Below are 25,892 nucleotides of genomic sequence, written 5' to 3' on the forward strand. Positions count from 1 at the left end.
GTAGGTTACTTTCAGATAGCTCTGTAACTTCTCTGGAGCCAAGACCGCCAAAGCAGCAGGAACTAGAGTTGTAAGCCTAAACAAAGCCTAAACAGCAGAGAAGAGCAGCCAATCTGCCTGGATGGTCCCAGGTTCAGGTCACAGTCTTCCGTGCTCCTAGAATTAGTCTCAAAGTGCCCTAATGTACTCAAATCAGGAGGCAAGCTCCCATCCCCACGCAAAAGGTCGCATTAGGACCCTCGCTCAGACTCGTGGGTTCTGGGCTTCCCAAGACTTAAGGAGCAGCTGTTTCCCTCGGTGCTGCTTTCTTTTCCAATACCTGGTTGTGGGTTGTGAAATCTCTGTTTCTCTCCTAACACAAGGGAGCTCCTTTTGCCAGCTCAACAGGTCCACAAGTTTGATGCGTTGCTCATTTCTGAGAGCATTTAGGACTTCACACCTGTTGCCTGGCAGGCAGGTGGCTTCTGAGGCTTTGCCTGTCTTGGCTTTGGAACACTATCAGGTCCATTTAAATGCATGAATAGTTCTGATGGCCTTAGCTGTCTGTTCTTCAAGGCAGTTCTCTGCAGCAAATTCTTTGTGAATATGTTGACACATGAACACCTGTAGCATTTGTATGGTGCCAGAGGTTGGCAAGTTTGTACATGGGGAATTACGTGTGTTGCTGATAGCCAAGATGGAGCCTTGGGTGGGTGTTCATTGGTGGAACTACCAGTTCTCTGAGAAGTTTTCAAGTCTGTCTCTCCGTGGTAATCTCAAATGTTAATAGTTCAGATTAGCACCACTCATTAATCGCCCCCTGAATCCAGTGTATGCATTACATTTGTGCATTGGGATTTGTGCCAAGTGAAGCACTAAAGAGCCAGTCCTTGATTTAAAGTTACAGAGGCCAGCAGTGGTGGTGCACACCTTTGGTCCCAGCACTCAGAAGGCAGAGGCAGGGGGATCTACAGACTGAGTTCCAAGACAGCTAGGACACAGCTAGTTACACAGAGAAACCCTGTCATGGGGAGGAGAGGAGTAACAAGTGGGTTGGAGCATAAATCATTGACCGAGCTCTAGCCTAGCACATATTCTAACAAAAAATAGTGTTTAAGACCCTTAAGTGATTATCCTTGGTTCAGTTTGAAAATATTAGCAGGGGACTGGAGAGATAGCTCAGTGGTTAAGAGCATTGCCTGCTCTTCCAAAGGTCCTGAGTTCAATTCCCAGCAACCACATGGTGGCTCACAACCATCTGTAATGAAGCCTGGTGTCCTCTTCTGGCCTGCAGACAGAATACTGTATACATAATAAACAAATAAATAAATATTTTTTTAAAAAAGAAAATATTAGCATAAAGTAGTCTTTAAGAAACGATTAGAGCTGGGGGGGGGTGGCCCATACCTTTAATCCTAGCGCACAAGAGACAGATGTCTGTGAGTTTGAGGTCAGCCATACCTACACACAGAAACAAAAAGAAATATTTGGAGTAGGGGAGCTGGAGCAGTGGCTCAGTGGTTAGGAGCACTTGCTGTTCTTGCAGAAGACCTGGGTTTGATTCCCAGTACTGATGGTAGCTCACCATCATCTAAACTCCAGTTCCAGAGAATCCAAGACCCTCTTCTGGCCCCTGTGGGCTCATGCACATACATATGCACAGGCAAACGCTTATACACAAAAATAGGTTTTTTTTTTTTTTTTAAATTACCTCCAAAGAGAGAGAGAAAGAGCTGTGACACAGGTCAAGCCCAGCGAGAGTGAGTGCTCTGGACTTGACCGAAGCAGCCAGTGGTCCAGTAGCCCTCCTCCTCCTCATGAAAATAAGGACAATGAAGCAGTAGCTTCCAAAACAAATCCAGAAAAGCAATTCCTAGAGTTAAAGTTACAAGATTAAAAACAAAAAAACAGAAAAAAAAGAGAGAGATAGAGAAAATGGTCTTAAGTTGTCGTTAGTCTCAGCAGCCCTGGGGCTGGAGAGTGGAGCCGTACAGAGCTTGCCTAGTGTGGACTTATTCCTAGAGCACAAAGAACACCTGCTACTAAGGAAAATGGGAAACAAGATCACCAAAATAAGTGTTTTAAAATACAGCCAGCTACTGTCACTAATTTTAGCTTGTAAAACGTTTTATAAGTTCGTTACTCATTAGTATAGAGGCAGCTGGCTCTGTCATGAATTCTTTCAACAAAAGTTGGAAAGTTGTTTCCACCCCCTGCAACTGAGTTTCTCTGTGTAGCCCTGGCTGTCCCAGAACTTGCTTTGTAGACCAGGCTGGCCACAAACTCACAGAGATCTGCCTGCCTCTGACTCCCCAAGTGCTGGAATTAAAAGTGTGAACCACCGCTGTCCAGCTGGAAAGATTTTTAGATTTTGGGAGGCAATAGCAACAAGGGGATTGCAGACACTTGACACCCAGCTTTTGACCAAGGTTATTTCAGTTACCTGCTATTTGGTTAATTTCTTGTATATTTCAAGCTTGCCTGAATGCCTGATCCTCCTGCCTTCCTCGGCCTCCCAGTGTGGGATTGCAGGCCTGTTTCACCACCCCAGGATTTATGTGATGCTGGGGATTGAACCTAAGGCTTCCTGATGCTTAAGTAAACACTACCAAGCTACATGACATGCGTAGCCCCTGATTGTTTTTGGGTTTTGTTTTCTTTTTTAATGATTTATTTAACTTTATTTTATGTGTATTGGTATAAAGGCGTTAAATCCCCGGAACTGGATTTTCAGACAGTATGAGCTGCCATGTGGGTGCTGGGAATTGAACCCAGGTCCTCTGGAAGAACAGTCAGTGCTCTTAGCCATTGAGCCATCTCTCCAGCCCCGGGTTTTGTTTTCTTTGTGAGACAGTGTCTTCCATCCAAGTACTAACCAGGCCTGACTCGCTAGCTTCCGAGATCAGATGAGATGGGGTGTTCAGGGTGGTGTGGTCATGGACAGTGTCTCATGTCACCCAGGCTAGCCTCAGACTTCAACCCCTGTGCCTTATGCCTCCACATGCCCAGATACATTGACAACAGTAGTAAAATTAGGGCTGAGTGTGATGGATCATGTCTGTAAGCTCAGCACCCAGGAGACAGAAAGAAGCAAGGGATCGCAGTGGGTTTGAGACCAGCATGGTCTACATAGTGAGCTCCAGGCAAGACAAGTCTACAAAGTGAGACCCTGCTTTTGAAAAATCAAACTGTAAAACTAGAATTTCAAATCACTTGAATTTGCCCAGAAATTATCTTGTAACAACCTCTAAACCAAGTTTACTGAGTCCAGTTAATAGGGGTAGGTGCGGGGGCTGGAGAGATGGCTCAGAGGTTAAGAGCACTGCCTGCTCTTCCAAAGGTCCTGAGTTCAATTCCCAGCAACCACATGCTGGCTCACAACCATCTGTAATGAGATGTGGTGCCCTCTTCTGGCCTGCAGGCATACACACAGACAGAATATTGTATACATAATAAATAAATAAATATTTTTTAAAAAAAAGAAAAAAAAATAGGGGTAGGTGCCACCCCCCAGCCCCCAAGCAGAGGGAGCTTTTCAAGTTTTATAATAGCTGGCATTGGAGCAGAAAAAAGTCGGCTGCTGGACAGCTCTGTTAGTGCAGTAATAACTGCACAGACAAGTGGCTTAGCAACCAAGAATAGACAGCCCTCAAGAGTTTTACCACCTCTGCAGAGCCAGCGACCTGTGAACCTGACTATGAACTTCAGGCAGCCTTTGGAGGGCTGGGGTTCTTCCCTGCACAACTGGGTTTATTAGCTCTTCCCTGATTGGTCCTCCTTCCACCCAATTTGCATATTCACATTTTAATAATTAGGCCTACCATGCACTGTGGTGCCTCTATGAATTAAGAGATTGTGATGGAGAAAGCCAGAGTTGTTGCAGGATTCCACAAAGAAGGAAGAGCTGGAAGGATTGAGTGCCTGGTTCTAGGAGCCTGGTCCCAGATTCCTTGATTCTCTTAGAAGAATCTTGAAGACTTCAGGTGCAGCTCCCAGCTCTCCCATCAAAGAGGAGAGACTACCTGGAGGACTCTAGAAATAAAAACCACAGCTCCCATAATAAAGGGAATAAAACATAGTTTATTCTGGAGCCATTTAAGTAACCATGGCCTGGGAACACAGAGTTAGGTTACCCCAAATTAAATGGTCCATGGTAGAAGCAGTTTCCTGAAGGTTTATACTTTCACAGAATAAAATCATAAGTTTAAAATAAAATACATTGTTGGGTATTCAGAGAGGCAGGTCCAGCTAGATGAGGGTGCTTTTCTATATGCCCAAAATACTACCTGACTTTTGGTAGTTGGTGAGCTAATAGACTTACAAGGTTTTATCTGCTTGTTCCGACACAGGCGGGCAGTGCATGGCTGTTCTGGAGGGCTAGAACTAGCCCAAGTAACTAGCTTTTGAACCTGTAATATTCCAGTCTCCCCACAGTACTGAAATTGTAATCAGCCAGTTTCCACAGACAAGCTTCTCAGTTGGGAGGTTCCTTATGGCTGAGGCTTCTGTGGGGAACTTGCTTTGGCTAGCTTCTGGGACTGGATCAGTGGGTACAGGCAAAGGGATTCATTCCCACCTCAGCCTCCAAGGCCTCTCAATGGCTGCAGAAAAGAATCTGGTAGCTGTTTCTGCCTTGAAGACCTTCTGGGACCTGGAGACTGATTCCTGCTGCCCCCACAGTGGCCTCCAGACTTGCTCTGTAATGACTGCTTTTGGTTAGCAGCCTCCATCCTCTGGTTCCCAGCATAACCGTTGGTTCAGAGCTGTGCTGGCTTTTCATGACATCCCACTGCTATGGAGAGCTCACACCTGTTGGATTCATATCCTGAGTGGCAATCTGTTTAAAGCTTATCCTGTTTAAGGGTGTTAACCTCACATTGACAAGTATCTGCTTACTCCATTCCTGGAGAGAGTGGGACAAGAGCCTTGATGGAGACAGGAGGTGGTCTCTACCACTGACTCCCAAGAACCGTGGCAAAGACAGGAGGTAGTCTCCACCACTGACTTCCAAGATCAGAAGTAACTGGATTGGTAAGAATAAACATTGTTCACTGAGGCTGAGAGTAACATGAACGACCTGGCTTCCGAGTACCAGCAGTATCAGGGCACCACAGCCAACGACAGGGAAGAGGCTTTTGAAGATGAGGACGAAGAAGAGATGGGGAGTGGGAGGCTTAAGATGCTACAGTGCACACCTGCTCCTTTCTTAGCCCTGATGGTGTGGGCATGGTGCCCTGGTCCACACCTGTCACAGGCCCCTCTCAAACCAAACATCGCACTATTTTCCAGGTTATCTGAATAGAGCGTGTTCCTTTACCGGAGAACCGGCAGCTCCACCAAACCAGGGTGATTGTGTACGGTAACACTGAACGCAAAATAAGGGCTGTACATGGCTAAAGACAGCAACCACCTTCCGTTAAGTGCCCAGCCGTCAGAGTTGGCGGGGTAGGGGAGTTAGGATTTGGTTTTCATCCTTGGTGATAAAACTAAAGCTGCACAGAGTTGCCTTAACTGAATACACAATATGGGGCTTAGAGACAGCATATTCATAAAAAAAATGCTAAAACAAAACAAAACCACAAAGGCAGTACCTAGCACTGTAACTCTGTGCTGCACTCCTTAATCCTTACCAGGCTGTAAACACAGGGTACAAAACATAAGTTTGCAATTTCATTTTTTTAAACACTTGTTCCTTCAACAAAACATGGAAGCTGAACTGTAGAGAAATACGTCAGACAGACCTCTGTGATTTGAAAAATAAACAAACGAGCCTACCAATTACTTCCACTCAGACTATCTGAAGCTTCTCCACTTCCTGAGAACAACATTCTGGGCATCTTCCTGGCCCACCAACATGGGGTACGCAACCCCACTGAGCACAGCTTGGCAGCAAGAGGTACATGATCAAGCCGCTGGCAGAAGCAGAACCAGGTTGTCATCAGGAAGGACCCATGTTATGCAATAATGGCCTTAAAATTCAGGTTTGTTTTTTTTTAATAAATCTTTTTTTAAAAAAAATTCCTTTTTTTTTTAAACAAAAAAACGTACATATTAAATGTACAGTGTTTACCTGCATGCCAGAAGAGGGCACCAAATCTCATTATAGATGGTTGTGAGCCACTATGTGGTTGCTGGGAATTAACTCAGGACTTTTAGGAAGCGGCAGTCAGTACTCTTAACCTCTGAGTCATCTTTCCAGCCCTAAAATTCAGTTTTAAATAGCCAAACCCATAGTCCTTAATTTGTGTGTGTGTGCGTACGTGCACACACACACGCTTCCCTCACCGCCCCCCCCCCCAATAAAGCTGGGAACCGAACCCAGGGCCTTGTGCTTACCACCGAACAAAACACACAACCCTTGAACAATTCTAAAAGCTAGTTTGCAAAGGTAGGGCGAACTCAAGATCACACATGCGCGGTTTGTGTTCCTCTGTCACCAGCCTCCACCCCAGGACATGTCCGCACCTTCCACTTCTCGCGGAGGGGAGAAGCCGGCTCCGGGTCCGCAACCTAACCGGCGGGGAGTGGAGCCAGGAGAGCCCAGCGCTCTGAAGAAATTTCCTCACTTCCCTTTCCTCTTCTGTAGGGACTTGGGTACTGGCTGTCTAATTCTCTCCTACTCTTCCGAAACGTTAGTTTTGACGTCACCCCTGCAGAATGGCTTCTCTCGGTGGCCGGAACCATCTGCGCTTCTCCGCGGGGTGACAAACGGCGCCGAGGGGCACGCGTGGGCGCGGGGCTCCTGCCCTTGGCACAGCGGAGCGGGACGCTGCACAGCGTGTTTCGAGCATCCTGGCCTTCTGCCCGGGGACGCGGCGCCGCTCGCTTGAGCCGGGCGCTGGCGGTCTCTTCCCTCCGCAGGTGTGCGGATGGTTCGGTCCGACTGGGTCACGCGCTGGGCTCGGTGCAGGGCCTGCGGAGCGGGCGAGCCCTCGGCGGGGGGTTGCTCGGTAGCAGCGGCTTTGCGGGCTCCGACAGGCGCGACCGTGTTCCGGCCCGGCGTCCGGGAGACGGCGAGCGCCCAAGTTGGGTTGGTGTTGGGCCTTAGAGCTGAATGGAAGGCGGGGATGGTAAACACCGGGGAGAGGGAGGTGACGGGTTCCACCCCCCGGTCGGGGTCATTGCTTTACTTTTGAATACCGCTGGCGATGATGTCCTGCCAGTACACGTCCGTTTTCTACGGCCGTCCTAAGACGCCCCTCGGGCGGGTCTGCCTGCCTTGCTCAGCCGCCCCAGGGCAGGACACCTCACTTCTCTCTCTGACTGGATAACTCGCCCTCGTGCCCTGGAAGGAACGTTTAGCCCAGGGATTAGCCAGTGGCTCCCAGTCGAGGAGGTCACAAGCAGCCCTAGGCGTTAGGGAGCTAGGAGGAGGACCTGCCGAGAGTAAAGGCTGGCTTTGCAGCTCTTGGGAGCTTGGCACCACCCGTGGTGCCCAGCAGAGAGAAGTCGAACACCGAAAGACCACAGGCAGTGTGGTGCTGAAGTTGCGGAGTGATTACAGTTGTCATTCAACAGTGGAGAGGTCGTGGCACGTGACACTGTTTGCTCTTCTAGTGTCAAGTGACTGGGTGCTCTCTAAAGGAAATCCTGCCGAAGTTGGCAGCAGTAGTAGAGTGGAGAGAAATAGTTCTGAGCTGTGGATACAGTCTGCTGCTGAATTTCTACCCACTCTGCTCTAACTAGGGTGGCAGCTGGGAGGACTGAGTTTCCTGTGGGAGACAGTCACAGCTGCTCCTGACTTCAGTGGAGGTCCATGTAACCCCTTGTTTGCCTACAAGGCACTCTTAGTGGCCTGGTACTATGAGAAGACAAGAAATAGAGAGGAGGTAAAGCCAGGGCACACCAGGGAAGAATGGGGTGGGTATGGTTTGCCAGGCCTGTGGCTTAGGTGGTGTGCGCACATGGCATGCAGGCACAGCCTGCCTCATAATGTAAGTGTGATGGCGAAGAGACTAGCTTCAGCTGCAAATAGAAACTGGGAAGATGGGTGATTAGACGCTCAGGGACTTGTGCTCAGTGAAAACGTGGTGGACATTGGAATTGGTGAGCTGCTGAAGAACTGGCCACTTCCTGACTGGGATTCAGGTGCCACATACAAAACAGTCTGAGAAACTACAAAGACTTTGCTCTGATTTTTTTTTTCTTTCTTTCCCTAGAAAACCTCAGGTCCTTGAAGTCACGTGCAGTTGCCAGACCTGACTGGTCCGGCGGGATGGTGGAATTGTGATCTGTTAAGCGTAAGGTTCGTCGTGATGTTGCACACATGGGTGGGATTTGGCTAAGGGCTGCTCTCACGTGCATGCTTTGCCAGGAGGAGGCTTATTTCTCTTTCTTGTATGCCCTTCCGAAGATGCTGTGGCCCCTTTCCCAGGATGTGTGTGTCTGTCTTGGGTTCTGACTCCTCTACGTCCCCAGCCTCTTTATCCTGTTATTGGTTGCTTCATCTCCTCCCCTGTGGTGGGCTCTTCTTGTTTATGAGACAGTGTTTCATGTATCATGTAGCCCAGGCTGGCCCGAATCATTCCAGGTAGCTAGAGCTGACTGATTCTCCTGCTGGCACCTTCTAGTGCATGCATTCCAGATGTGTGCCACCATGACAGGCTCTAATGGATCCTTAAACGACAGTGGTCAGTGACCACTTTGTAGTAAATCCTTTGAACCCTCTCTCTGCCCCTAGATTCGTAGACTCTGCTTTGACTGTGGTTGTGTCGAAACGTCTTAAATACCTCCAGTTAGAGAAACCAGAGGGTTACAGTAGTTATCTCTATGAACAAGTAACTTGGTGCCTTCCATGTGTTGGGAGCTGCAGTGGACACCGAAGGGATTGTAGCTAATTAGACAAAGTCTCCACTGATAGGGACTTAGCATCTGTAAAGGGAATACAAGCAACATAGGTCCCAAAGCCTAGGACAAGTGAGGGAATGAGAGCTGGTAGGACGGGGGTGTCAGTCTAGAGGAGCAAGTTTGTAAGGACAGACACATGGAGACCGAGTGCTCAGGAGTGGGCCAGACAGAGGTCTGCTGCGTATTCAGGACCTTATATCCAGCTCCTGTGTCTCACACCACAATCAGGATCTCCATGGGTCACGTGTCATACCCTCAGGTCTCTGTCTCCTGCTTTGCCAGTCATTTATACCCGCTGCTCTTCATCCTGGTCTAACCCAAGAGAACTGGGGCCAGGGCAGCCTGCCAGCTCAGGGAGTTGACTGCGGAGCACTAGAGTGCCAGCTCAAAGGAGCCAGAGGCGAGCAAGGCACAGCTCCTCGTCACCGGCCACTTGTGCAGGCGTACGCTCAGTTCCTGCCTTGCCAGCTTCCCAGGCATGCCGTCTGCAGTGTTCGAACCTGATCTTCCAGGGGATGAGTACCCAGGGAGGTGTCCTCAAAAGAGATGACAGTGTGGGTTCCGATCAGTGTCTTCTTGCCTGTATTTAGAGTACGTTGCCTTGAGTAGGACTCTCCTATGGAGCAGTTTTCTTTTTCTTTTTAATTTTTTAAATGGAAATGTCCTGGAACCCACACAGTCAGGTGGTGGTTCCGAGCCCTGTGTGAATACTGTGAACCTGGCTGATGAGGCTGTGGACCTGAGCTTAGCTATGGTTGCTTTAGTCTTGAGTTGTCACGTGTGACTGTGGGTATGATGGGCGTGAGAATACAGGGTCACCCTGACCTGCCATCCCAGACCCTTCCCAACCAGCCGTTATGGTCTACAGTGTTCATGGGTCAGGTGTGCGGCTGTCAGAACCCCAAGGACATTCTGCTGGTTTTTGTTTGTTTGTTTTGCTCTGGTTTGGTTTTCCGAGACGGGGTTTCTCTGTGTAGCTTTAGAGCCTGTCCTGGAACTCGCTCTGTAGACCAGGCTGGCCTGGAAATCTCAGTGCTGGGACTAAAGGTGTGTGCCACCGCCACCGTCACCGCCACCGCCTGGCAGACATGCCCATCTTTAACCCCTTTTCTTGTTTGCTGTAAGTAGGGAACAAATACCCGCAGCTGCCCCCACAGCTGCAGGAGTGAATTGCCTCTTTAGAAGCTCCAGGTTCTGCCGGTTTGAGATCATTTTATCAGGTGGAGATGGACTTCTCCAACACCACAGCTCTCTCAGGTCCATCGTCCCTTCGAGTGGAACACCGTTACCCACTCTTTCCTCGTTCCTCTAGAAGTCACATGATTGCCAGTGAATGACCCTTCATGTGGCTCTGCGGGTGATCAGTTTTGGGTGTTTTGTTTTTGTTTTGTTTTTTTTATTAGACGGGGTTGAATTCTAGCTAGCCTAGAACTTGCTTTGTAGACTGCCTCTGGGGCGGGTTGGGATTACAGGTGTGCCACCATGCCTGGCTGCTCCTTTTTTAAAAAATTGTGCTAAAACACATATGGCCTAACTTTTAACTCTCCAGGCACAGGGCACTTCATGGGCATTGGGCACTCCCACTGTTGGGTGGCCCTCACCGCCGTCCACCTCAGCTCTGTCATCTTCTCAGCTGAAACTGTCTCCATTAAACTCTGACCACCTCCCTGGGTTCAAGTCCAACTCCAGCAGGAGGTCAGCCAGGGCTTGTCCTGTGTCCGCATGATTTCATTCTTAGGACCTGTCCCTGCTACAGCGGGTTGTAGGATTGCCTTTCTCTTAAGGCTGATTTACACCCCCTTCTCTCCTGTGGTCCAGCAGGATGACTTAGATGGCTCTTCTGTCACCTGCTCTGGAGGGCCCTGGGATCTGTGGAAGTCACATGGTCCATATCTGAGGCCCTGGCTGTCCCACTCAGTTCTCCATGGAGACTGCAGACCTCACGCCCAGTGCCCCCACCTGCCCTCTTTGTTGCCTGTTCCTTTCTTCATGATCCACGATCTCTCTTCCCTCCAGTAGTGTCTGCCTTCTCACTTTGGAAACTCTGGTGCTGTCTGGCCTTCCCACCTATCAGTGCCCCCCGCCAGTGCCCCCTTACCCTTCAGTGGTCAGCGAGACTGGCACCAGCAGTCCGCTTTTGCATGTTGGCTTTTGAAGATGAAGATCAGAGCTTGCTTGTCTCTATCAGAAGACTGCACGTTTGCCATTTGTAAAACAAACCAGGTGCCTGGCTGTGGCCAAAATGTTGATGAGATCCACATCAGCCCTTGGGTCTGCCCATCTCTTGACCCAGCCCACCTGCTTGGTCTGCACACTCTGCTCCCTTCAGCTCTGCTGGGACCTGTGTAGCCAACCACTCCTGGTCCTACCTCCTCTCAGCTCCAAGTCTCGCCATGCAGAAGTGAGATGTGTTTATCCCTGTAGGGAAACCCCCACCCAAGCATCCCAGCACTCAAACCTTGCCTCTCAGGTGATGATGATGGATGAAAACCCTCCTTGGTATCTGTCCTGTTTTTTAGCGTCATTCCCATGGTGCCTACAAATGTGTTTGTTCCCGGGATATGTTGCGGTTCTAGCGAGTACTTTCTGTGTAGTCATTTATTCATATTTCTCTTCCTCTGTCTGTGTCTTTTCTCCTTGTGTCTCCTGCCCTTGGTGTACCAACCATTACACAGTGGGTGCTCAGCAGTGTCGGCAGGTGGGAGCAGCAGCCTGTCAGGACTACCCCGGTCTGTCAGTGTCCTGGGCATGGTATCGTAGCATGGACAGGGGCAAGCCCATAAATAGTGTCTCTGCCCTACAGGCCTCTGGCACCCCCAGCACCATGAATGCCATTGTCGCTCTCTGCCACTTCTGCGAGCTCCATGGCCCCCGCACTCTGTTCTGCACGGAGGTTTTACACGCTCCCCTGCCCCAGGGTGCTGGAAGTGGGGACAGCCCTGGCCAGGTTGAGCAGGCCGAGGAAGAGGAGGGTGGCATCGAGATGAGCAGCCGGGTTCGTGCCCACAGCCCAGCCGAGGGTGCCAGCACCGAGTCCAGCAGCCCTGGGCCCAAGAAATCAGACATGTGTGAGGCAAGTGTCTTTGAGATCTTGAGACGGTTTTACCTTTCTGTGAAAGATGGGAGCGTGAGAGACCCCCCAAGGTTCTGAGAGCATTTTTCTAATCATGCCACCCGGAGCCTTTTTAACTGATTCAGTATCTGGGTGATCCTCCTTGTGGACCCTAGAACCTCTTTGTTGGAGGAAGTGGAAGTCCCACACAGCCTCTGCTGGGTTGGGTGGGGGGTTCCAGCTTTCACCGGCGTGGACAGGAATCAGGTGTCACTGTCATTCATCATGTGGAAAGCTGGGATGCTACGGGACAGATGTGGAAGGGGTCTTTAGGCCTGCGGAGCAGTGAGAGGGGAGGAAGAGCTAAAGGGACAGGACGCCCAAGGGTCCTGGAGGATCTCCTGGGGAGGGTCTTGCCTCAGTGCGTACCTGGCATAGTCCCAGGTTGGGACCCCTGCGGAATACACAGCCTTGGCTTGAGGCAGTGGGGAGGCTCTGGGTTTGCATTCCGTGCCCCACTTCCACCCTTAGCAGGAAGTCACAGTGGAGGCTTCTTGGGTTGCTGCACTGACACCGAAGCCTCTGGCTGACATAGTTGAAGCCTCTGGCTGATCTGTGACCAAGATCAATGCCTGCAGTTCATTCGGACCCAGGAAGGAGACCGCTTGGGGGCCGATAGCATCGCTCAGGAGGGTGGCACAGCTGTGCATTCCGAGTCCAGCTACTGCTTCTCATTCAAGCCGCAGCTGTCTGTCCAGTGGGGCTTCCTCCTGGGTTTCCCTTCTAGGGCCACTGCTGGGACTGGGTGAGATAAGCAATAGAAAACTCGTCATACCTGCGGGCTGTCACTGCTAGCTGTAGAGAAAACTTTGACGGCCCTTGGGTCTAGATTTTCTTAGTTAAATTTAGTCTAAGATAAGTCTAAATTTAAAAGCTGGTTATTTCTATACAAAGAAGAAGTTGGACATGACAGCATATGCCTGTAGTCCCAGCATTTAGGAGGGAAGGAGGTTCACAAGTCCCAGGCCAGCCTGGGCTACACTGTGAAAGAATTTGGTGGTCTCTGGGAACAGAGGTGTCCTGGCAAGATGGCTCAGTGTTTGAAGGTGCTTACTACTAAGCTGATTAATGGCCTGAGGTTGATCCCCAGAACTAACACTGTGGAAGGAAGGAACCAGCTCTGGTGAGTGGGGAGGGGGAAGGGATGAAAACACTAAAGATGATTGGAAAAGCCATAGAGAAACATGATATTTATTCAGAAACAAGACAGGCGGTGGTGGGTAGTGGTGGCAGTACTTGGGAGGCAGAAGCAGGCGGATCTCTGAGTTCAAGGACAGACGGGGTCACACAGAGAAATCCTGCCTCTCAAAAAGAAAGGAAAGAAAGAAACACACATACATATAAATGCTTAAATGAAGTTATGTCACTAGGTGGTAATGCTTTCCCCAAGAGCCATTCAAAATAAGGAGAAAAAAATTTTTTTTAGGGAGAAAGTTTTTTAAAAATTTAAAAAGGGTTATGCTTTCTACATTTAGATTTGTCACCTGCTTCTAGATAATAGATTTTTTTTCTTCTTCCTGTGTCCAGGGCTGCCGATCACTTGCTGTAGGGCACCCGGGTTATATCAGTCATGATAAAGAAACGTCTATTAAGTACGTCAGTCACCAGCACCCCAATCATCCCCAGCTCTTCAGCATCGTCCGCCAGGCCTGTGTCCGGAGCCTGAGCTGCGAGGTGAGGCTGACATCAGGCTGTCTGTGAGAAACGCACGTGATTCTAAGTTTATTTCTGTTTATGGACAGCAAGGGGCTTGCTTATCAGTGCAGCGTGGGCATGGCTGCAGTTGTCAGCTCGAAGAGAAGTCTTTGGGACTCTGGCTATCGAAATAGGTGTTAACTCTTCACTTTGAACAACAGACTGCTATTTCTCTGTCCATTCTTGCTGAGCATGTTTCTAAGCTAGAATAGTTCTACGCTGTGTGGTTTGCACCAAGTATTAGCTTTATAGTGTATCCACTGCCACCCCACCATGTTGCCACTCTTAGAACCTTCTGAAGAATGAATCAGGCTGGAAAGATGGCTTAGCAGTTAAGAGCACTCACTGGTCTTGCAAAGGACCCAAGTTCATTCCCAGCGTGCTCGTGTTGGCTTGCAGCCATCTGTAACTCCAGTCCCAGGGGATCCGACATCTTCTTCTGACCTCCATGGGCACTGCGTGCATGTAGTACACAGACATATATGCCAGCAAACACTCATACAGAAAATAAAAATAAAGGTTTAAAACAGCAGAAGAACGGTTTGTGTCTGAGCTACTGCTGTGGAGCACGAGTCTTAGCTTTTAGATTTGATCTGTCCCACGGGTGTATAGTACAGCTTCTGAGCTTCGCTGCCCTGGACCCACCTCATCTGATCCCTGGAACCCGTGTCACTCGTCTGACTCTTGCTTTATGCATTTCTATTCCTTGATGTATGCTTAGCAGCAGCCAGGTATCATATGCACAGTAGTTACATGTTGAGGAAGTTTGTCAGGAGGGAGTTACCACAGGACTCTAAAAATAGGGTGTGCTGGGCCTGGAGATGGCTCATCGTTTAAGATCAGGTACTCCTGTTATAGAGGACCTGAGTTCGGTTCCTCGCACCCACATTGGGTGGCTCACAATCTCCCGTGACTTCAGTTCCCGGGGATCCAACTCCTTTGGCCTCTGCAAGCACCTGTATTCATGTGCACTTAATGTCACTACCACAGTCATGTGATTTAGAGGAGTGTACAGTTTTACTCTGCAGGCCCAGCAGTAGTCTATTGCATCTGCTGGCTCTCTGGTCTATCCAGAAGACCAAGTTGGAACATTTGGGGGCAGCTTAATGATAGCACATTGGCCTACTATGTCAAGGCCCTGAGTAACCTAGCACCACCAAAAACAGGAAAAGGAACCCAAGAGACTTTAGGTAAAGTTTGGATAGAGCTTTGCCTAAAGTTACTGTTGCTTCCTCCAAGGTGTGCCCTGGTCGCGAAGGCCCTATCTTCTTTGGTGATGAACAGCATGGCTTTGTGTTCAGCCACACCTTCTTCATCAAAGACAGCCTGGCCAGAGGCTTCCAGCGCTGGTACAGCATCATTGCCATCATGATGGATCGAATCTACCTCATCAACTCCTGGCCCTTCCTGCTGGGGAAGATCCGTGGGATCATCAGTGAGCTCCAGGGCAAGGCCCTCAAGGTGATGCTCCAAGAGGGGTCTCTGGCTCTGTTGCCCTGGATGTTGAGTGCTCAGGCAGGGTGATCCTCTTGGCTCTGCTTCTGTCATAGGGCTGAAGTTGAAGTTTCAGGTCAGTGTCGTCATGTGAGATGAGTGTCCCTGCTAACCAGCCTGTAGCTCTCCTGATTTTACCTTACCCACTATTCTATCACTCCTTCAGCCTCTGGCTTCTTGCCTGGTGCCTTTACTTCCTATACTTGTCAGGACCTAAACTATCTGCTAGTTTTGTCTAGAACCTTACCTTGGGCACCCTCTCCAGCTACAAAAGATCATGCAGGTAGGCATGGGCTTGCTTCGGTCACAGACCCTTAGATTCAGTGGCCCTTTTCTTGTCCATGTGCTGTCCACGGGTAGTAGACACCATCCATCCTCAGAGATGGAGCAGCTGTAGTGTAGGATGTGGCTGGAGGGAACAGGAGGCTGGGGAAGCCAGGTGATCAGTGTGCCCATTACCTACAATGCTCTGTGGAATGAACCTGCCAGGGAGAGACCACCAACACTTGAAGGATGGTGAATACCCAGCGGGAGCCCACGGGACCAAGTAGCAAAGGAGAGGAGCCACCCTGAAACCTCTGTGACAGAACCATCCGGCGAGGCAGTGTCAGGCTGTTGGCATGCCCTGCGTTCTGAGTCGAGAGAGTGGAATGAGAGAGTCTGGGGAAGCTGGGTGGCAGTAACCCAAGAGTACGGTCCTAGCCACCACTGAGGAGGCGCACTTCTCTACCCTTTGTGTTCAGGTATTTGAGGCAGAGCAGTTCGGATGCCCACAGCGTGCCCAGAGGATGAACACAGCCTTCACACCCTTCCTGCACCAGAGGAATGGCAACGCTGCCCGCTCTCTGACCTCCTTGACCAGTGACGACAACTTGTGGGCGTGTCTGCATACTTCCTTTGCCTGGTAATGAATCCCAGGTCTGGGTACCAAGGCATTAGAGCATCTGCCTCCCCATGGGGCTGGCTGACTCAAGGCCTGTTCTCTTGTCTATCTCCCCGCTGGACAGAAACGTTTCTAGGTAGAACTCACTTCACATTAACACAAAGAACATTTCTGTATGGAAACTAAATTTTTTCTCTAAAGGTGGCGGTGGATTTCTGGCTCCGGCCTCTTCTGAGCTGGCGTCTGGTGCTCTGGGCTCGGGTCTGGCAGATTTTGCTGATGGGGAGCAGTCAACTGGCATATGGGGTGAAGGTCTAGTGTACAGGTGTGTGGTGGACAGGGAGCCCCTGTTTCCCAAACTGAGTAGTCCAGGGAAATGGGGTGTAGCCTGCAGAGCCTCGGGACTGAGCTTGGCGGGGTATACTGCCTCTTCTACTTTGTACCACTTTGGTCAGTTGAGCGGGCTGGTCTGTACAGTAACTATGGAGAATAGTGCAGTATGAACAGGGACATTTAAGGATCTCTGCTGTGGTGGCTTCCAGTCCTGCAGGTAACGTCCAGGAGTGGTGTGATGGGTTTGGGGGACCCTCCCTACTGACTTCCAAGGTGGCAGCACCGGTTAACATGCCCACCAACGGGGCATACAGTTCTGGCTTCCTTCATTCTCCACAGTATTTGCTTCTATTTTATATGTGGGATGGTTTTTTGTTTTCATGTATGTATGTGTACTACATGTGGGCCTGATGTCTGTGGAGGTTAAAAAAGAAAGGAAAGGAAAAGGAGTTGGATCCTGTGGAACTGCAGCTAGAATTGGTTGCAAGCCACCATGCTGGGGCTGGGAACTGAATGTGTGTCTGTAAGAGCAGCCAGTGCCGTTAACTGTGAGCCGCCTCTCCAGCCCTGTCCTTGGTCTTCTTGGTGATAGTCATGCTGGTTGTATGAAATGGAATCTCAAAGCAGTTTTAACTTGCATTTCTTTGATAACTAAGGATACTGAATTCTTCACATACTTATTGGCCATTTGTAGTTTCTTCCTTTGAGAATTGTCTAGAATGTTCTTGCTTGTGTTTTCCATCTATAGCATAACCATAGAACATCACTTCACTCAGTAGAGCCAAGAGCTGTCTGCTGTGCTACCTATGTTCCTGAATTGGGATTCCAAACCACCTCAACCCATTTTCTTATTTCCCCCCTTTTAAAAAGATTTATTTATTTATTACATATATAGTGTTCTGCCTGCCTGTATGTCTGCAGGCCAGAAGAGGGCACCAGATCTCATTACAGATGGTTGTGAGTCACCATGTGGTTGCTGGGAATTGAACACAGGACATTTGGAAAAGCAAGCAGTGTTCATAATCTCTGAGCCATCTCTCCAGTCCCTCTCATCCCCATTAATGAAGTGCCATCTCTTAATGAAGACTCATGTCTTGGGAACTGTTCCCTTGGTGGTGGTGGGGTCCTCCAGTATGCTTGTGTAGGCCATTTTCTGAACCAAGGCCTTGGTAAGCCTCAAGTTTAGTTTTCTCATTGGCGGGGGTATCTCATTGCTGGCATTGTATCCATCTCCAGGCTCCTGAAGGCATGTGGTAGCCGGCTGACAGAAAAGCTGTTGGAGGGTGCACCCACAGAGGACACCCTGGTCCAGATGGAGAAGCTTGCTGGTAAGGCTCTTTTTCTCTGCAGGGTCATCTGTGCCGGGAGCTGGGCCCCTGGCTTGTGGCTGCCACAGTGAGTGGAGCTGATACCAGGGCGTCTGGATGTGAATTGAAGGGCCTTTGTGACAGCCAGTTCCATGCTCTTGGTGATTTTGTTACGATTCTGTCTCATCTTCCTTGATGGTGCCTTGGTGCCCTGTTCCCAGATGGGTTTCGGGATCCCTGGCATTCTCTGCAGGACTTGTGAGTGGCTCAACAGATTGGCGAGTTCCCTGCAGGCAGCTCTGCTTGCCAGAGTTTCCTCTAGAGAGCCTAGCTGGTCCGTCCCCCCACCAGCAATTGTTTGGTGAGAAGCCTTGTGAATCTTGTTAGTTTCAGGAACTTCCTGAGACTTGTATCTCATGAGCCTCTCTTCTTAGAGAGCCTGTCTCAGTTCAGAAGAAATCACTGTACAATATCATCCCTGCATCCATGCTTTCAGTCCAGTGTGACTGACTTCCTTAGGTGGTCCCATTGTGCGGTTGCAGCCCTCCGTTCTAGCTCGACTTCCATAGAAATTGTTTGAGTTCTGGAGTTCAGAGTCCTGTCCCATTCTCCCTCTTTCCCTCCCCAATGGTGGGAACACAACGGTCACTTACGGTAGATGGTGTACAGTTTGTTCCTGACGATGCTACCCTGCCTCCATTGTCAGTAGCTGGAGCTCTTTCCAGGTTGTCGCTAGTCGAGCACTCACTCTGCACGTGACTTGTGCAAGTACTCAGGAGTGGGGGCTCTCGAGCAAGACACACTCAGAAAAGATAGACATTGGAGTTGCTTTCCTAGTCCTATGAATCAGTACTGGAACTGTTTGAGTATAATATGACTCAAATCTGAAGTCTGCAGGCCATCAGGTCTTGATGGGATGTGTGGGCAGACGGGGATCTCAGCCACATTTAAACTGAATTGGGTCATGCGGAATCTGAGTGTGGGCTCAGGCTTGCGTTCGAGTCAGATAGAACTGGCTTCAAACCCTGGCTGCTTACGGGTACCCTGTTCTCTGGGTCTCATTGTGACTTGCAGCGGAGATGTTATTGTAATGGTCTGCCATGAAGATTAATAAAAGTAAAACGTTTATGTTTCGTCTGGGAGCAGGGAGATGGGGCGAGATAGTGTGTGGACACAAGGACTGGCCCCCGGCCAAGTAATACCCATAAACTCATGCTGTCTGCACTGCATGGCCCAGCTTTGCAACAGCGGCACATAGGCAGCACTTTGCAGAGGAGCTTCTATGGTGTCTCTTCTGCGCAAGTCCTCCTCCCTCCGCCCCCGGTTGCCCAGGCACTAGCACACAGTCATCTGGCCTCTCTAGGATACAGTAGGAATTGGTGGTGTTGCCGTAGGTACCCGGCAGAAATGGCCACAGAACCTGGGGACACACTCTCCATATCTGTCCTGTTTGTCTGTCCTGTAGACTTGGAGGAAGAATCAGAAAGTTGGGACAATTCTGAGGCCGAAGAGGAGGAGAAAACTGCTGCTGAGCCAGAGGGGGCTGAAGGGCGGGAGCTGCCCAGCTGCCCAGCAGAGTCGTCCTTTCTCCCGGCCTGTGGGAGCTGGCAACCCCCAAAGCTTTCTGTCTTCAAGTCCCTTCGACACATGAGACAGGTATGCAGGGGTGGGTGTGGTCCTAACTGAGAAGAGCTCCGTCCACATCCACGGTCAGGGGTGGCACTAGGAACTTCTCAGCGGGTGGATGACCATGACAGAGTGGGCTTCTGGTGTGTTCGTGTGCATCCACATGCATGTTCGTGTATGCACATGTATGAAGATGCCAGAGTGTCTTTCTTCTGGGTGCTTCTGACATCGTATTTTGAGACAGTGTCCCTAATTGACCTGAGACTTGTCCAGTACGCTAAGTGGCTGACTTGTGTGCCCCAGGGATCTGCCTCCTGTGCCTTCCCAGCTGTAGGATAACCAGCACGTGCTACTATGCCTTGCCTGCCTTTTAAATTTGAGTTCTGGGGTGCAAACTCAAGTCCCCATACTTTGCACTGAAGCTAAACTGTCTCCAGCCCAGGGTCTGTCATCTGTGAGGTTTCTGTGGTCCTGTAATCTTGTCTAGAACCTCCTGAAGGTGTTGAAAAGCACCTTTATCTATCTGTAGGCCGGCTAGACTTTAATAGTCATTCCTAGAATAAGGCTGGCATGACCTACGTGCTAGCCTTGGTTATTAATAGTGTGTCTAGACAGCGGGATCTCATTTAGTCTGAGAAAGCAAGCAGGCAGCATGAAGTTTGATGTACATAGAAACAGCCGAGCTGAGAAGTGTGATGAGATTGAATATGGCTTGTTGGGTCAGGGGAGAGGATTGCTCCAGGTGATGGCAGGTTGTTCCCTTTTCATGCTGTCTTTATCCTTTTGAGACAGAGGCTTATGTGTCTTAGGTTGGCTTTGAACTCACTATAGCTGAGGATGATGGCCTTGCATTTCTGGGCCTGCTTACCCGGTGCTGGGATTAGAGGCATGTGCAACTACAGCAGGTGACTTTCTGCACTGTGTTCCTTTTGATTTTTAATTTAGAATTTTAAAGGGTTTTTGTTTTTGTTTTTCGAGACAGGATTTCTCTGTGGCTTTGGGGCCTGTCTGTCCTGGAACTCTTCCCTGTAGACCAGGCTGGCCTCAAATTCAGAGAGATCTGCCTGTCTGTGTCCCACAGGTGCTGGGATTAAAGGCGCGCGCCACCACTGCTTGGCTGAATTTTTAAGTTTTATTTACTATTATTATTGTGTGTAGGAATACACGTGCCATAGTGTACATGTGGAATCTCTCCTTTCTACTCTATGTGGGTTCTGTCTGGGTGTGACTCTGAGCTGCCCCGTTTACATAGCAAGCACCCTTCTCTCTACCCACAGCTTACATAGCAAGCGCCCCTCTCTCTACCCCAGCTTACATAGCAAGTACCCCTCTCTATACCCACAGCTTACATAGCAAGCACCCCTCTCTTTACCCCAACTTACATAGCAAGCGCCCCTCTCTCTACCCCGGCTTACATAGCAAGCACCCCTTTCTTTACCCCAGCTTACATAGCAAGCGCCCCTCTCTTTACCCCAGCTTACATAGCAAGCACCCCTCTCTCTACCCCGGCTTACATAGCAAGCGCCCCTCTCTGTACCCCGGCTTACATAACAAGCACCCTTCTCTTTACCCCAGTTTGCATAGCAAGCACCCCTCTCTCTACCCACAGCTTACATAGCAAGCGCCCCACTCTCTACCCCCGGCTTACATAGCAAGCACCCCTCTCTACCCGGCTTACATAGCAAGCACCCCTCTTTGCCCATGGCTTACATAGCAAGTACCTCTCCGCGGAGCCATCTCTGTCACCATCTTTTTTTTCAATGAGCGTTAATATTTACCAGCCAAGAATGATTTCCATTTTGGAGAGTGGAAAGGCTAATGAGATGACTCACTGGGTAAAGGCCCCTGCTGACCACCATAAAGCCCTAAATTTGATCCCCAGGTAAATGGAGTGAGCCCTGGAGTTTCTGCCTGGGGCCATTTGTTCTCCATTTGAGCTGTGTTGACTTTGCTAACTCTTTACGAGGTTGTGATAGCAGGCATTGTGGTTTCTGTTGCAGGGAGATGTGCTTGGGAGCACTGGGTATTGTAGCCTCTGTTTCTGTTTGTCTTGTTTTGTTTCAAGTTCATGTTTGGTCTCAAGAAAGAACAGACTACCTCCTCCCGTGCTGCAGGAGTTACGGACAGGCAGGGAGGAGAGAGGCTGGTTTGGATTAGAGAATAAAGATACCCCAAACAGAGAGCAGGCCTGGTGTGGCGATGGCCTCAGCATCTGAAGAGATGCCACTGTAAAGGACGCTGCCATCATCAGCTGGGTTGGACGAGTGCCAGGATGTGGGTGCGTCCTGGTGGTGGAGGCAGAGCCCTCGTTCTTCCTGAGCACTCCAGCGTGACAGCGTGTCTAGAGAGGGTGACAGCTGCAGAACGCCAGCACCACTTGCTTTGTATGTTTCACAGTAGAGCTGAGAGAGGGCTGGGAAGAATCTAATGTAATACCTCCTGTCCCCTGTCAGCCTTGGACAGGCCACCAGATTCCTTCGGAAGAGTTCCCTTTGCTGACCGTGACCTTCAAATTGACTCCTATAAAATACATAAAGAGCTGTGTGTTGCATTTCAGGTCTTGGGGGCCTCCTCTTTTCGTATGTTGGCCTGGCATGTCCTCATGGGAAATCAGGTGATCTGGAAAAGCAGAGATGTGAACCTTGTCCATTCTGCATTTGAAGTCCTCCGGGTGAGACCCTTCCCCTGTGTGCTAATGTTTGACTTGGGCAAATATTGGGGGTACCAAGTTCAGAGTCTCAAAAATCGATTCTTTGCCTGATGAAAATGGTGGGCGTTGGTATTCCTGTGGAAGGAACCTAGATTGTCACTATTGACTAAGCTACCCGTTTTCCTCTTCCTCAATCTGAAGTTCTTCTGAGACGTTATCTGGGCAAGTACTGGCTCTTGCTGATGCCACACAACTGTTGTTAGGTTGGGACAGTGGTGTAGGAGCAGCTCACAACATGTCTGCTGGCTGTCAAAGTCCACAAGTGCCTCTTTGTCTCATGAACATCTGAGCTGGCAAGGAGACCAGAAGAGGCAGCAGGTGGCAGCCCAGGGCAGGGAGGGCTTCTTGGTGGGAGACCAGGTATGGGCTGAGAGCAGGGACACATTAAGGAGGGGGCTGTGGACCAGATACAAAGGATGCTCTTGTGGATTCCGAGCCGCCCTGTCCTCCACAGACCATGCTGCCTGTAGGCTGTGTCCGAACCATCCCCTACAGCAACCAGTATGAGGAAGCCTACCGTTGCAACTTCCTAGGGCTCAGCCCTCCGGTGCCTATCCCAGCTCATGTGCTGGCCTCGGGTAAGTACCTCTTTGAGATCCGTGCTGCTCGCTGCTCTCAAAGGCAGCCTGGATCCAAGTTGCAGAGTTTGGGGTCAGGCAGCACTCTGCAGCCCCAGATAAGACCTGCTGGGGCTGGAGGTGTCCTGAGCCCCTGAGCAAGGCCCTCTGTTCACATTAGGACTGGTCTGTGCAGAGGTGTTTGTGAAGTTCCTGTACCGCTGGCTGTGTGTGTGTGGCCACTGCACCCACAAGGCTGTTTCCATCCACAGGATAGAACAATAGTGGAACCATTCACAGAGGGCTCAGAATGAATTTATCTGTGTGACTTACAATCATTGTAATGAAGAGTTATTTCTAGTTTAGCTGAGGCAAAAACTAACCCTTAAAAAATAAACTGCCAAAGGTATTAAGCACCGAAACTTCCTTCACTGGAGGCCTGTCCCTGACAGTGTGTGCCTGGGGGGCACTTGCGGTGGGGCCAAGGAACATTTGACAAGATAGTGTGCTTTTTGCTGCTACAGAGTTCGCAGTTGTTGTGGAGGTCCACACGGCCACACGCTCGAACCTCCACCCTGCTGGATGCGAGGACGACCCGTCCCTCAGCAAGTACGAGTTCGTGGTGACCAGTGGGAGCCCTGTGGCCGCAGACAGAGGTGGGTGCTGCTGCTGGTGTCACCGTATGTCAGGGCAAGAGGGGGCACCACGGCCTCTTCCTCACCCAGTGTTTATTTATGCCCCCAGTTGGGCCCACCATCCTGAATAAGATTGAAGCAGCCCTGACCAACCAGAACCTGTCTGTGGATGTGGTGGACCAGTGCCTTATCTGTCTCAAGGAAGAGTGGATGAAGTAAGCCCCAGCCTTGTTGTGACAACTTCCCCGGCTTCGTGGGGGGAGGGGGGCAGCTCTCCATGGCATTGGGCTCATGTGAAAAAGAAGATGGTGTTTGTTAAAAAGAGACCAGGCTGTGACCCTTAGGAACCTGCGAGAGTGGAAGTAAGAGTGGGGTTCAGGCACCATCCCTGCTACCCTGTGTCCTGGGAGGTGGTGGTAGCTGTTCAGATTTGATGCTGGCCGTGTGAAAGAGGCTCAGAAGGACCAAAGCTCTGTTTCTTTATTCCTTATTTCATCTCTGCTTGTAGAGGGGTGGAGGATGCTAGGCATCAGACCTAGGCACACCTGCAGTAGGGCACAGCCTGGCAGCCATCCTTACTGCTTTATAAAAGAAAGTTATTTGTTTCCTTGTGCCTTGAGTTTTAGTAATAATTTTATTAAATCAACTGAACTAGTTGAACATTTTCCTGGCATCAAATAATGCAGTGAAACTCATGCACAATTATTTCTTAGTAAATTTCTCTCCTTGTTTTTTTTTTTTTAAGATGTATGCATAGGGGTATTTTGCCTGCATGCGCCATGTACATACCTGGTGCCATGGATCCCCTGGAACTGGAACAGACAGTTGGGAGCCGCAATGTGGGTGCTGGAAATTGAACCTGGGTCCTATAGAGGAGCAGTCAGTGCTCTTAACCACTGAGTCATCTCTTCAGCCCCTCTCTCTTCTTTTTTGAGAGGATTTTTTTTTTCCCTGTCTTACCCAAGCTGACCTTGAACTTCCTGGGTTCAAGGATTCCTGCTGCAGTACCAAGTAACTGAGACTGCAAAACACCTTTCTCTTTCGCCCTGGTGGTGGCCTGGCCTTCCTCAGGGTGAGGCCCCCCACATGACTGCATTGGGCAGCCCCGTGCCCTTCCCCAGTGTGGGCCTGCAGAGCTCTCCCTGGTCTGGAAGTTGGGCTCATGAGAAAAGCCTGGTGCTTCTGCTGTGCGTCTCAGTGCTTGTTTCTTGTTTTCTGCAGCAAAGTGAAAGTCCTGTTTAAATTCACCAAGGTGGACAGTCGCCCCAAGGAGGACACACAGAAGCTCCTGAGCGTCCTGGGCGCATCAGAGGAAGACAACGTCAAGCTGCTGAAGTTCTGGATGACGGGCCTGAGCAAAACCTACAAGTCACACCTCATGTCCACGGTCCGCAGCCCCATCGCCTCAGAGTCGCGTAACTGACTCAGAACAGCACCCCAGGTCTGCGCTGGGTTTCTGACTGCTGAGGGGAGGCCCTGTTTGAGGAGTGAAGACTTCTGGGCTGGGCTTTGTCCTCTTTATGAGGTGCTGTGTCATCCTTTAACTATTGAAATGTAGGGGAGACGGGGACAGTGATCCCTCTGCATCACACTGCCCCGTCAGGGACTGTCAAGATGTGCTTCGTGCCTCCTGAGGATAAAAGCTCAGAACTGACTCTGTAGCCTTCCTGCTGCAGTGTGTCCTCTCGGGGTTAGGAGCAAACCTTCCCACCAGGGAAGCCAGCAAGCATCCTGGATCGTTTGTGTGACCGGGTTGTTGAATTCTCAGGTCATGTGCCCACCCATGGCCTCTGGTCAGCTTGCCTGCCAGCTTGTGGATACATTGAAACCATGGCTGTTTTGTTTCGGGGGTTTTTTGTTGTTGTTGTTTTGAATTTTATTTTTTGAGTCAGGGTCTTATTCTGTTGCCTGGTTTAGAACTCTCTGTGTGGCCTATGCTAGTTTCAGACTTGCAGCAATCTTCCTGTCTCAGCTTCCCAAGTGCTAGGATAACAGAACTGAGCCACCATGACTATACATGCTTCCTTCGCTGTTGCTGCTGCAGCATTAACCAGTGGTTGAAGAATATGTCTTAAGACAGATCGTCTCCCACCATTGCAGTTTTAATAAGGGTGCAGCTTAGAAGGGTTTCCTGAAAGGCTCCCAATGTGTTTTTATGATATTTTTGGTGTTTGTTTATATTTAACACGAAGACTAAGTTTACGTGTCTTGGTCTCTGTACAATTGCGAGAAACATAATAAATCTGTATTTTTTTAAACTGCTGACTACATGTTTTTTATATGTGGTGCTACTATCACCTGGGTTCCATCAACGAGGTGCGACTGTGTGTGCTGTGTGCCACTGTGTACCAGTGGGGCCCAGGAAGGCATCACAGGCCATACTTACAGACACTGATGGATACGCACACCGAACAATAGACTCTTTGATGGCTTGTGATGTGCATGTGGTCCATTGTTGACGGGGTGGAGCATGACGGTTCAGTCTGTAATCCCAACTCTTGGGGAGCTGTGGCCAGCGCGGGCCATGCAGTAAGTTTTAAACCAGGCTAGGCTACTGAATAATACCTGTTTGTCTAACACTGCCCTACTTCAGGAAATGGCCCCGCCCCTGCAGAAGTTAGAAGAGGGCAGCAGAAGCGCCTGTGCGGGAGTGTAGTCTTAGAACAGGGAGGCTCTCTGGCCTGCTTGCGGTCTGGCTTGGTGGTCCGGGATAG

The 25,892-nt window shown here is 50.0% G+C and overlaps 1 protein-coding gene across 3 annotated transcripts; it reads left to right on the plus strand.

Moving 5' to 3' along the window:
• Positions 1–6,820: 6,820 nt before the first annotated feature.
• On the plus strand, positions 6,821–25,436 carry Flcn (folliculin). Of its 3 annotated transcripts, none has more exons than XM_048448072.3 (13): positions 6,821–6,840; positions 8,139–8,224; positions 11,630–11,899; positions 13,466–13,612; positions 14,873–15,094; positions 15,871–16,031; positions 17,580–17,671; positions 19,116–19,306; positions 21,834–21,947; positions 22,441–22,564; positions 23,068–23,199; positions 23,288–23,393; positions 24,400–25,436. In XM_048448072.3, the coding sequence occupies exons 3-13, from the start codon at positions 11,651–11,653 to the stop codon at positions 24,599–24,601; spliced, it is 1,740 nt and encodes a 579-aa protein (XP_048304029.3). In that variant the 5' UTR covers positions 6,821–6,840; positions 8,139–8,224; positions 11,630–11,650; the 3' UTR covers positions 24,602–25,436. The 3 variants fall into 3 exon arrangements, with proteins under 3 accessions (XP_048304029.3, XP_048304027.3, XP_048304028.3); XM_048448070.3 differs by lacking the exon at positions 6,821–6,840 and adding an exon at positions 6,858–7,009; XM_048448071.3 differs by lacking the exon at positions 6,821–6,840 and adding an exon at positions 6,881–7,049.
• The last annotated feature ends 456 nt before the right edge of the window (positions 25,437–25,892 follow it).

The sequence above is a fragment of the Myodes glareolus genome, chromosome 9, assembly GCF_982192425.1.
Source record: "Myodes glareolus chromosome 9, mMyoGla1.1, whole genome shotgun sequence".
Taxonomy (NCBI): domain Eukaryota; kingdom Metazoa; phylum Chordata; class Mammalia; order Rodentia; family Cricetidae; genus Myodes; species Myodes glareolus.

What these genes read in the sequence shown, in the direction of transcription:
- Flcn (XM_048448072.3), top strand. Translation starts at nt 11,651, where the DNA reads ATGAATGCCATTGTCGCTCTCTGCCACTTCTGCGAGCTCCATGGCCCC. An exon ending in TCCAGGGCAAGGCCCTCAAG is followed by an intron (nt 15,095 to 15,870) that starts GTGATGCTCCAA and finishes CTTTGTGTTCAG; the next exon opens with GTATTTGAGGCAGAGCAGTT. An exon ending in CTGCATACTTCCTTTGCCTG is followed by an intron (nt 16,032 to 17,579) that starts GTAATGAATCCC and finishes ATCCATCTCCAG; the next exon opens with GCTCCTGAAGGCATGTGGTA.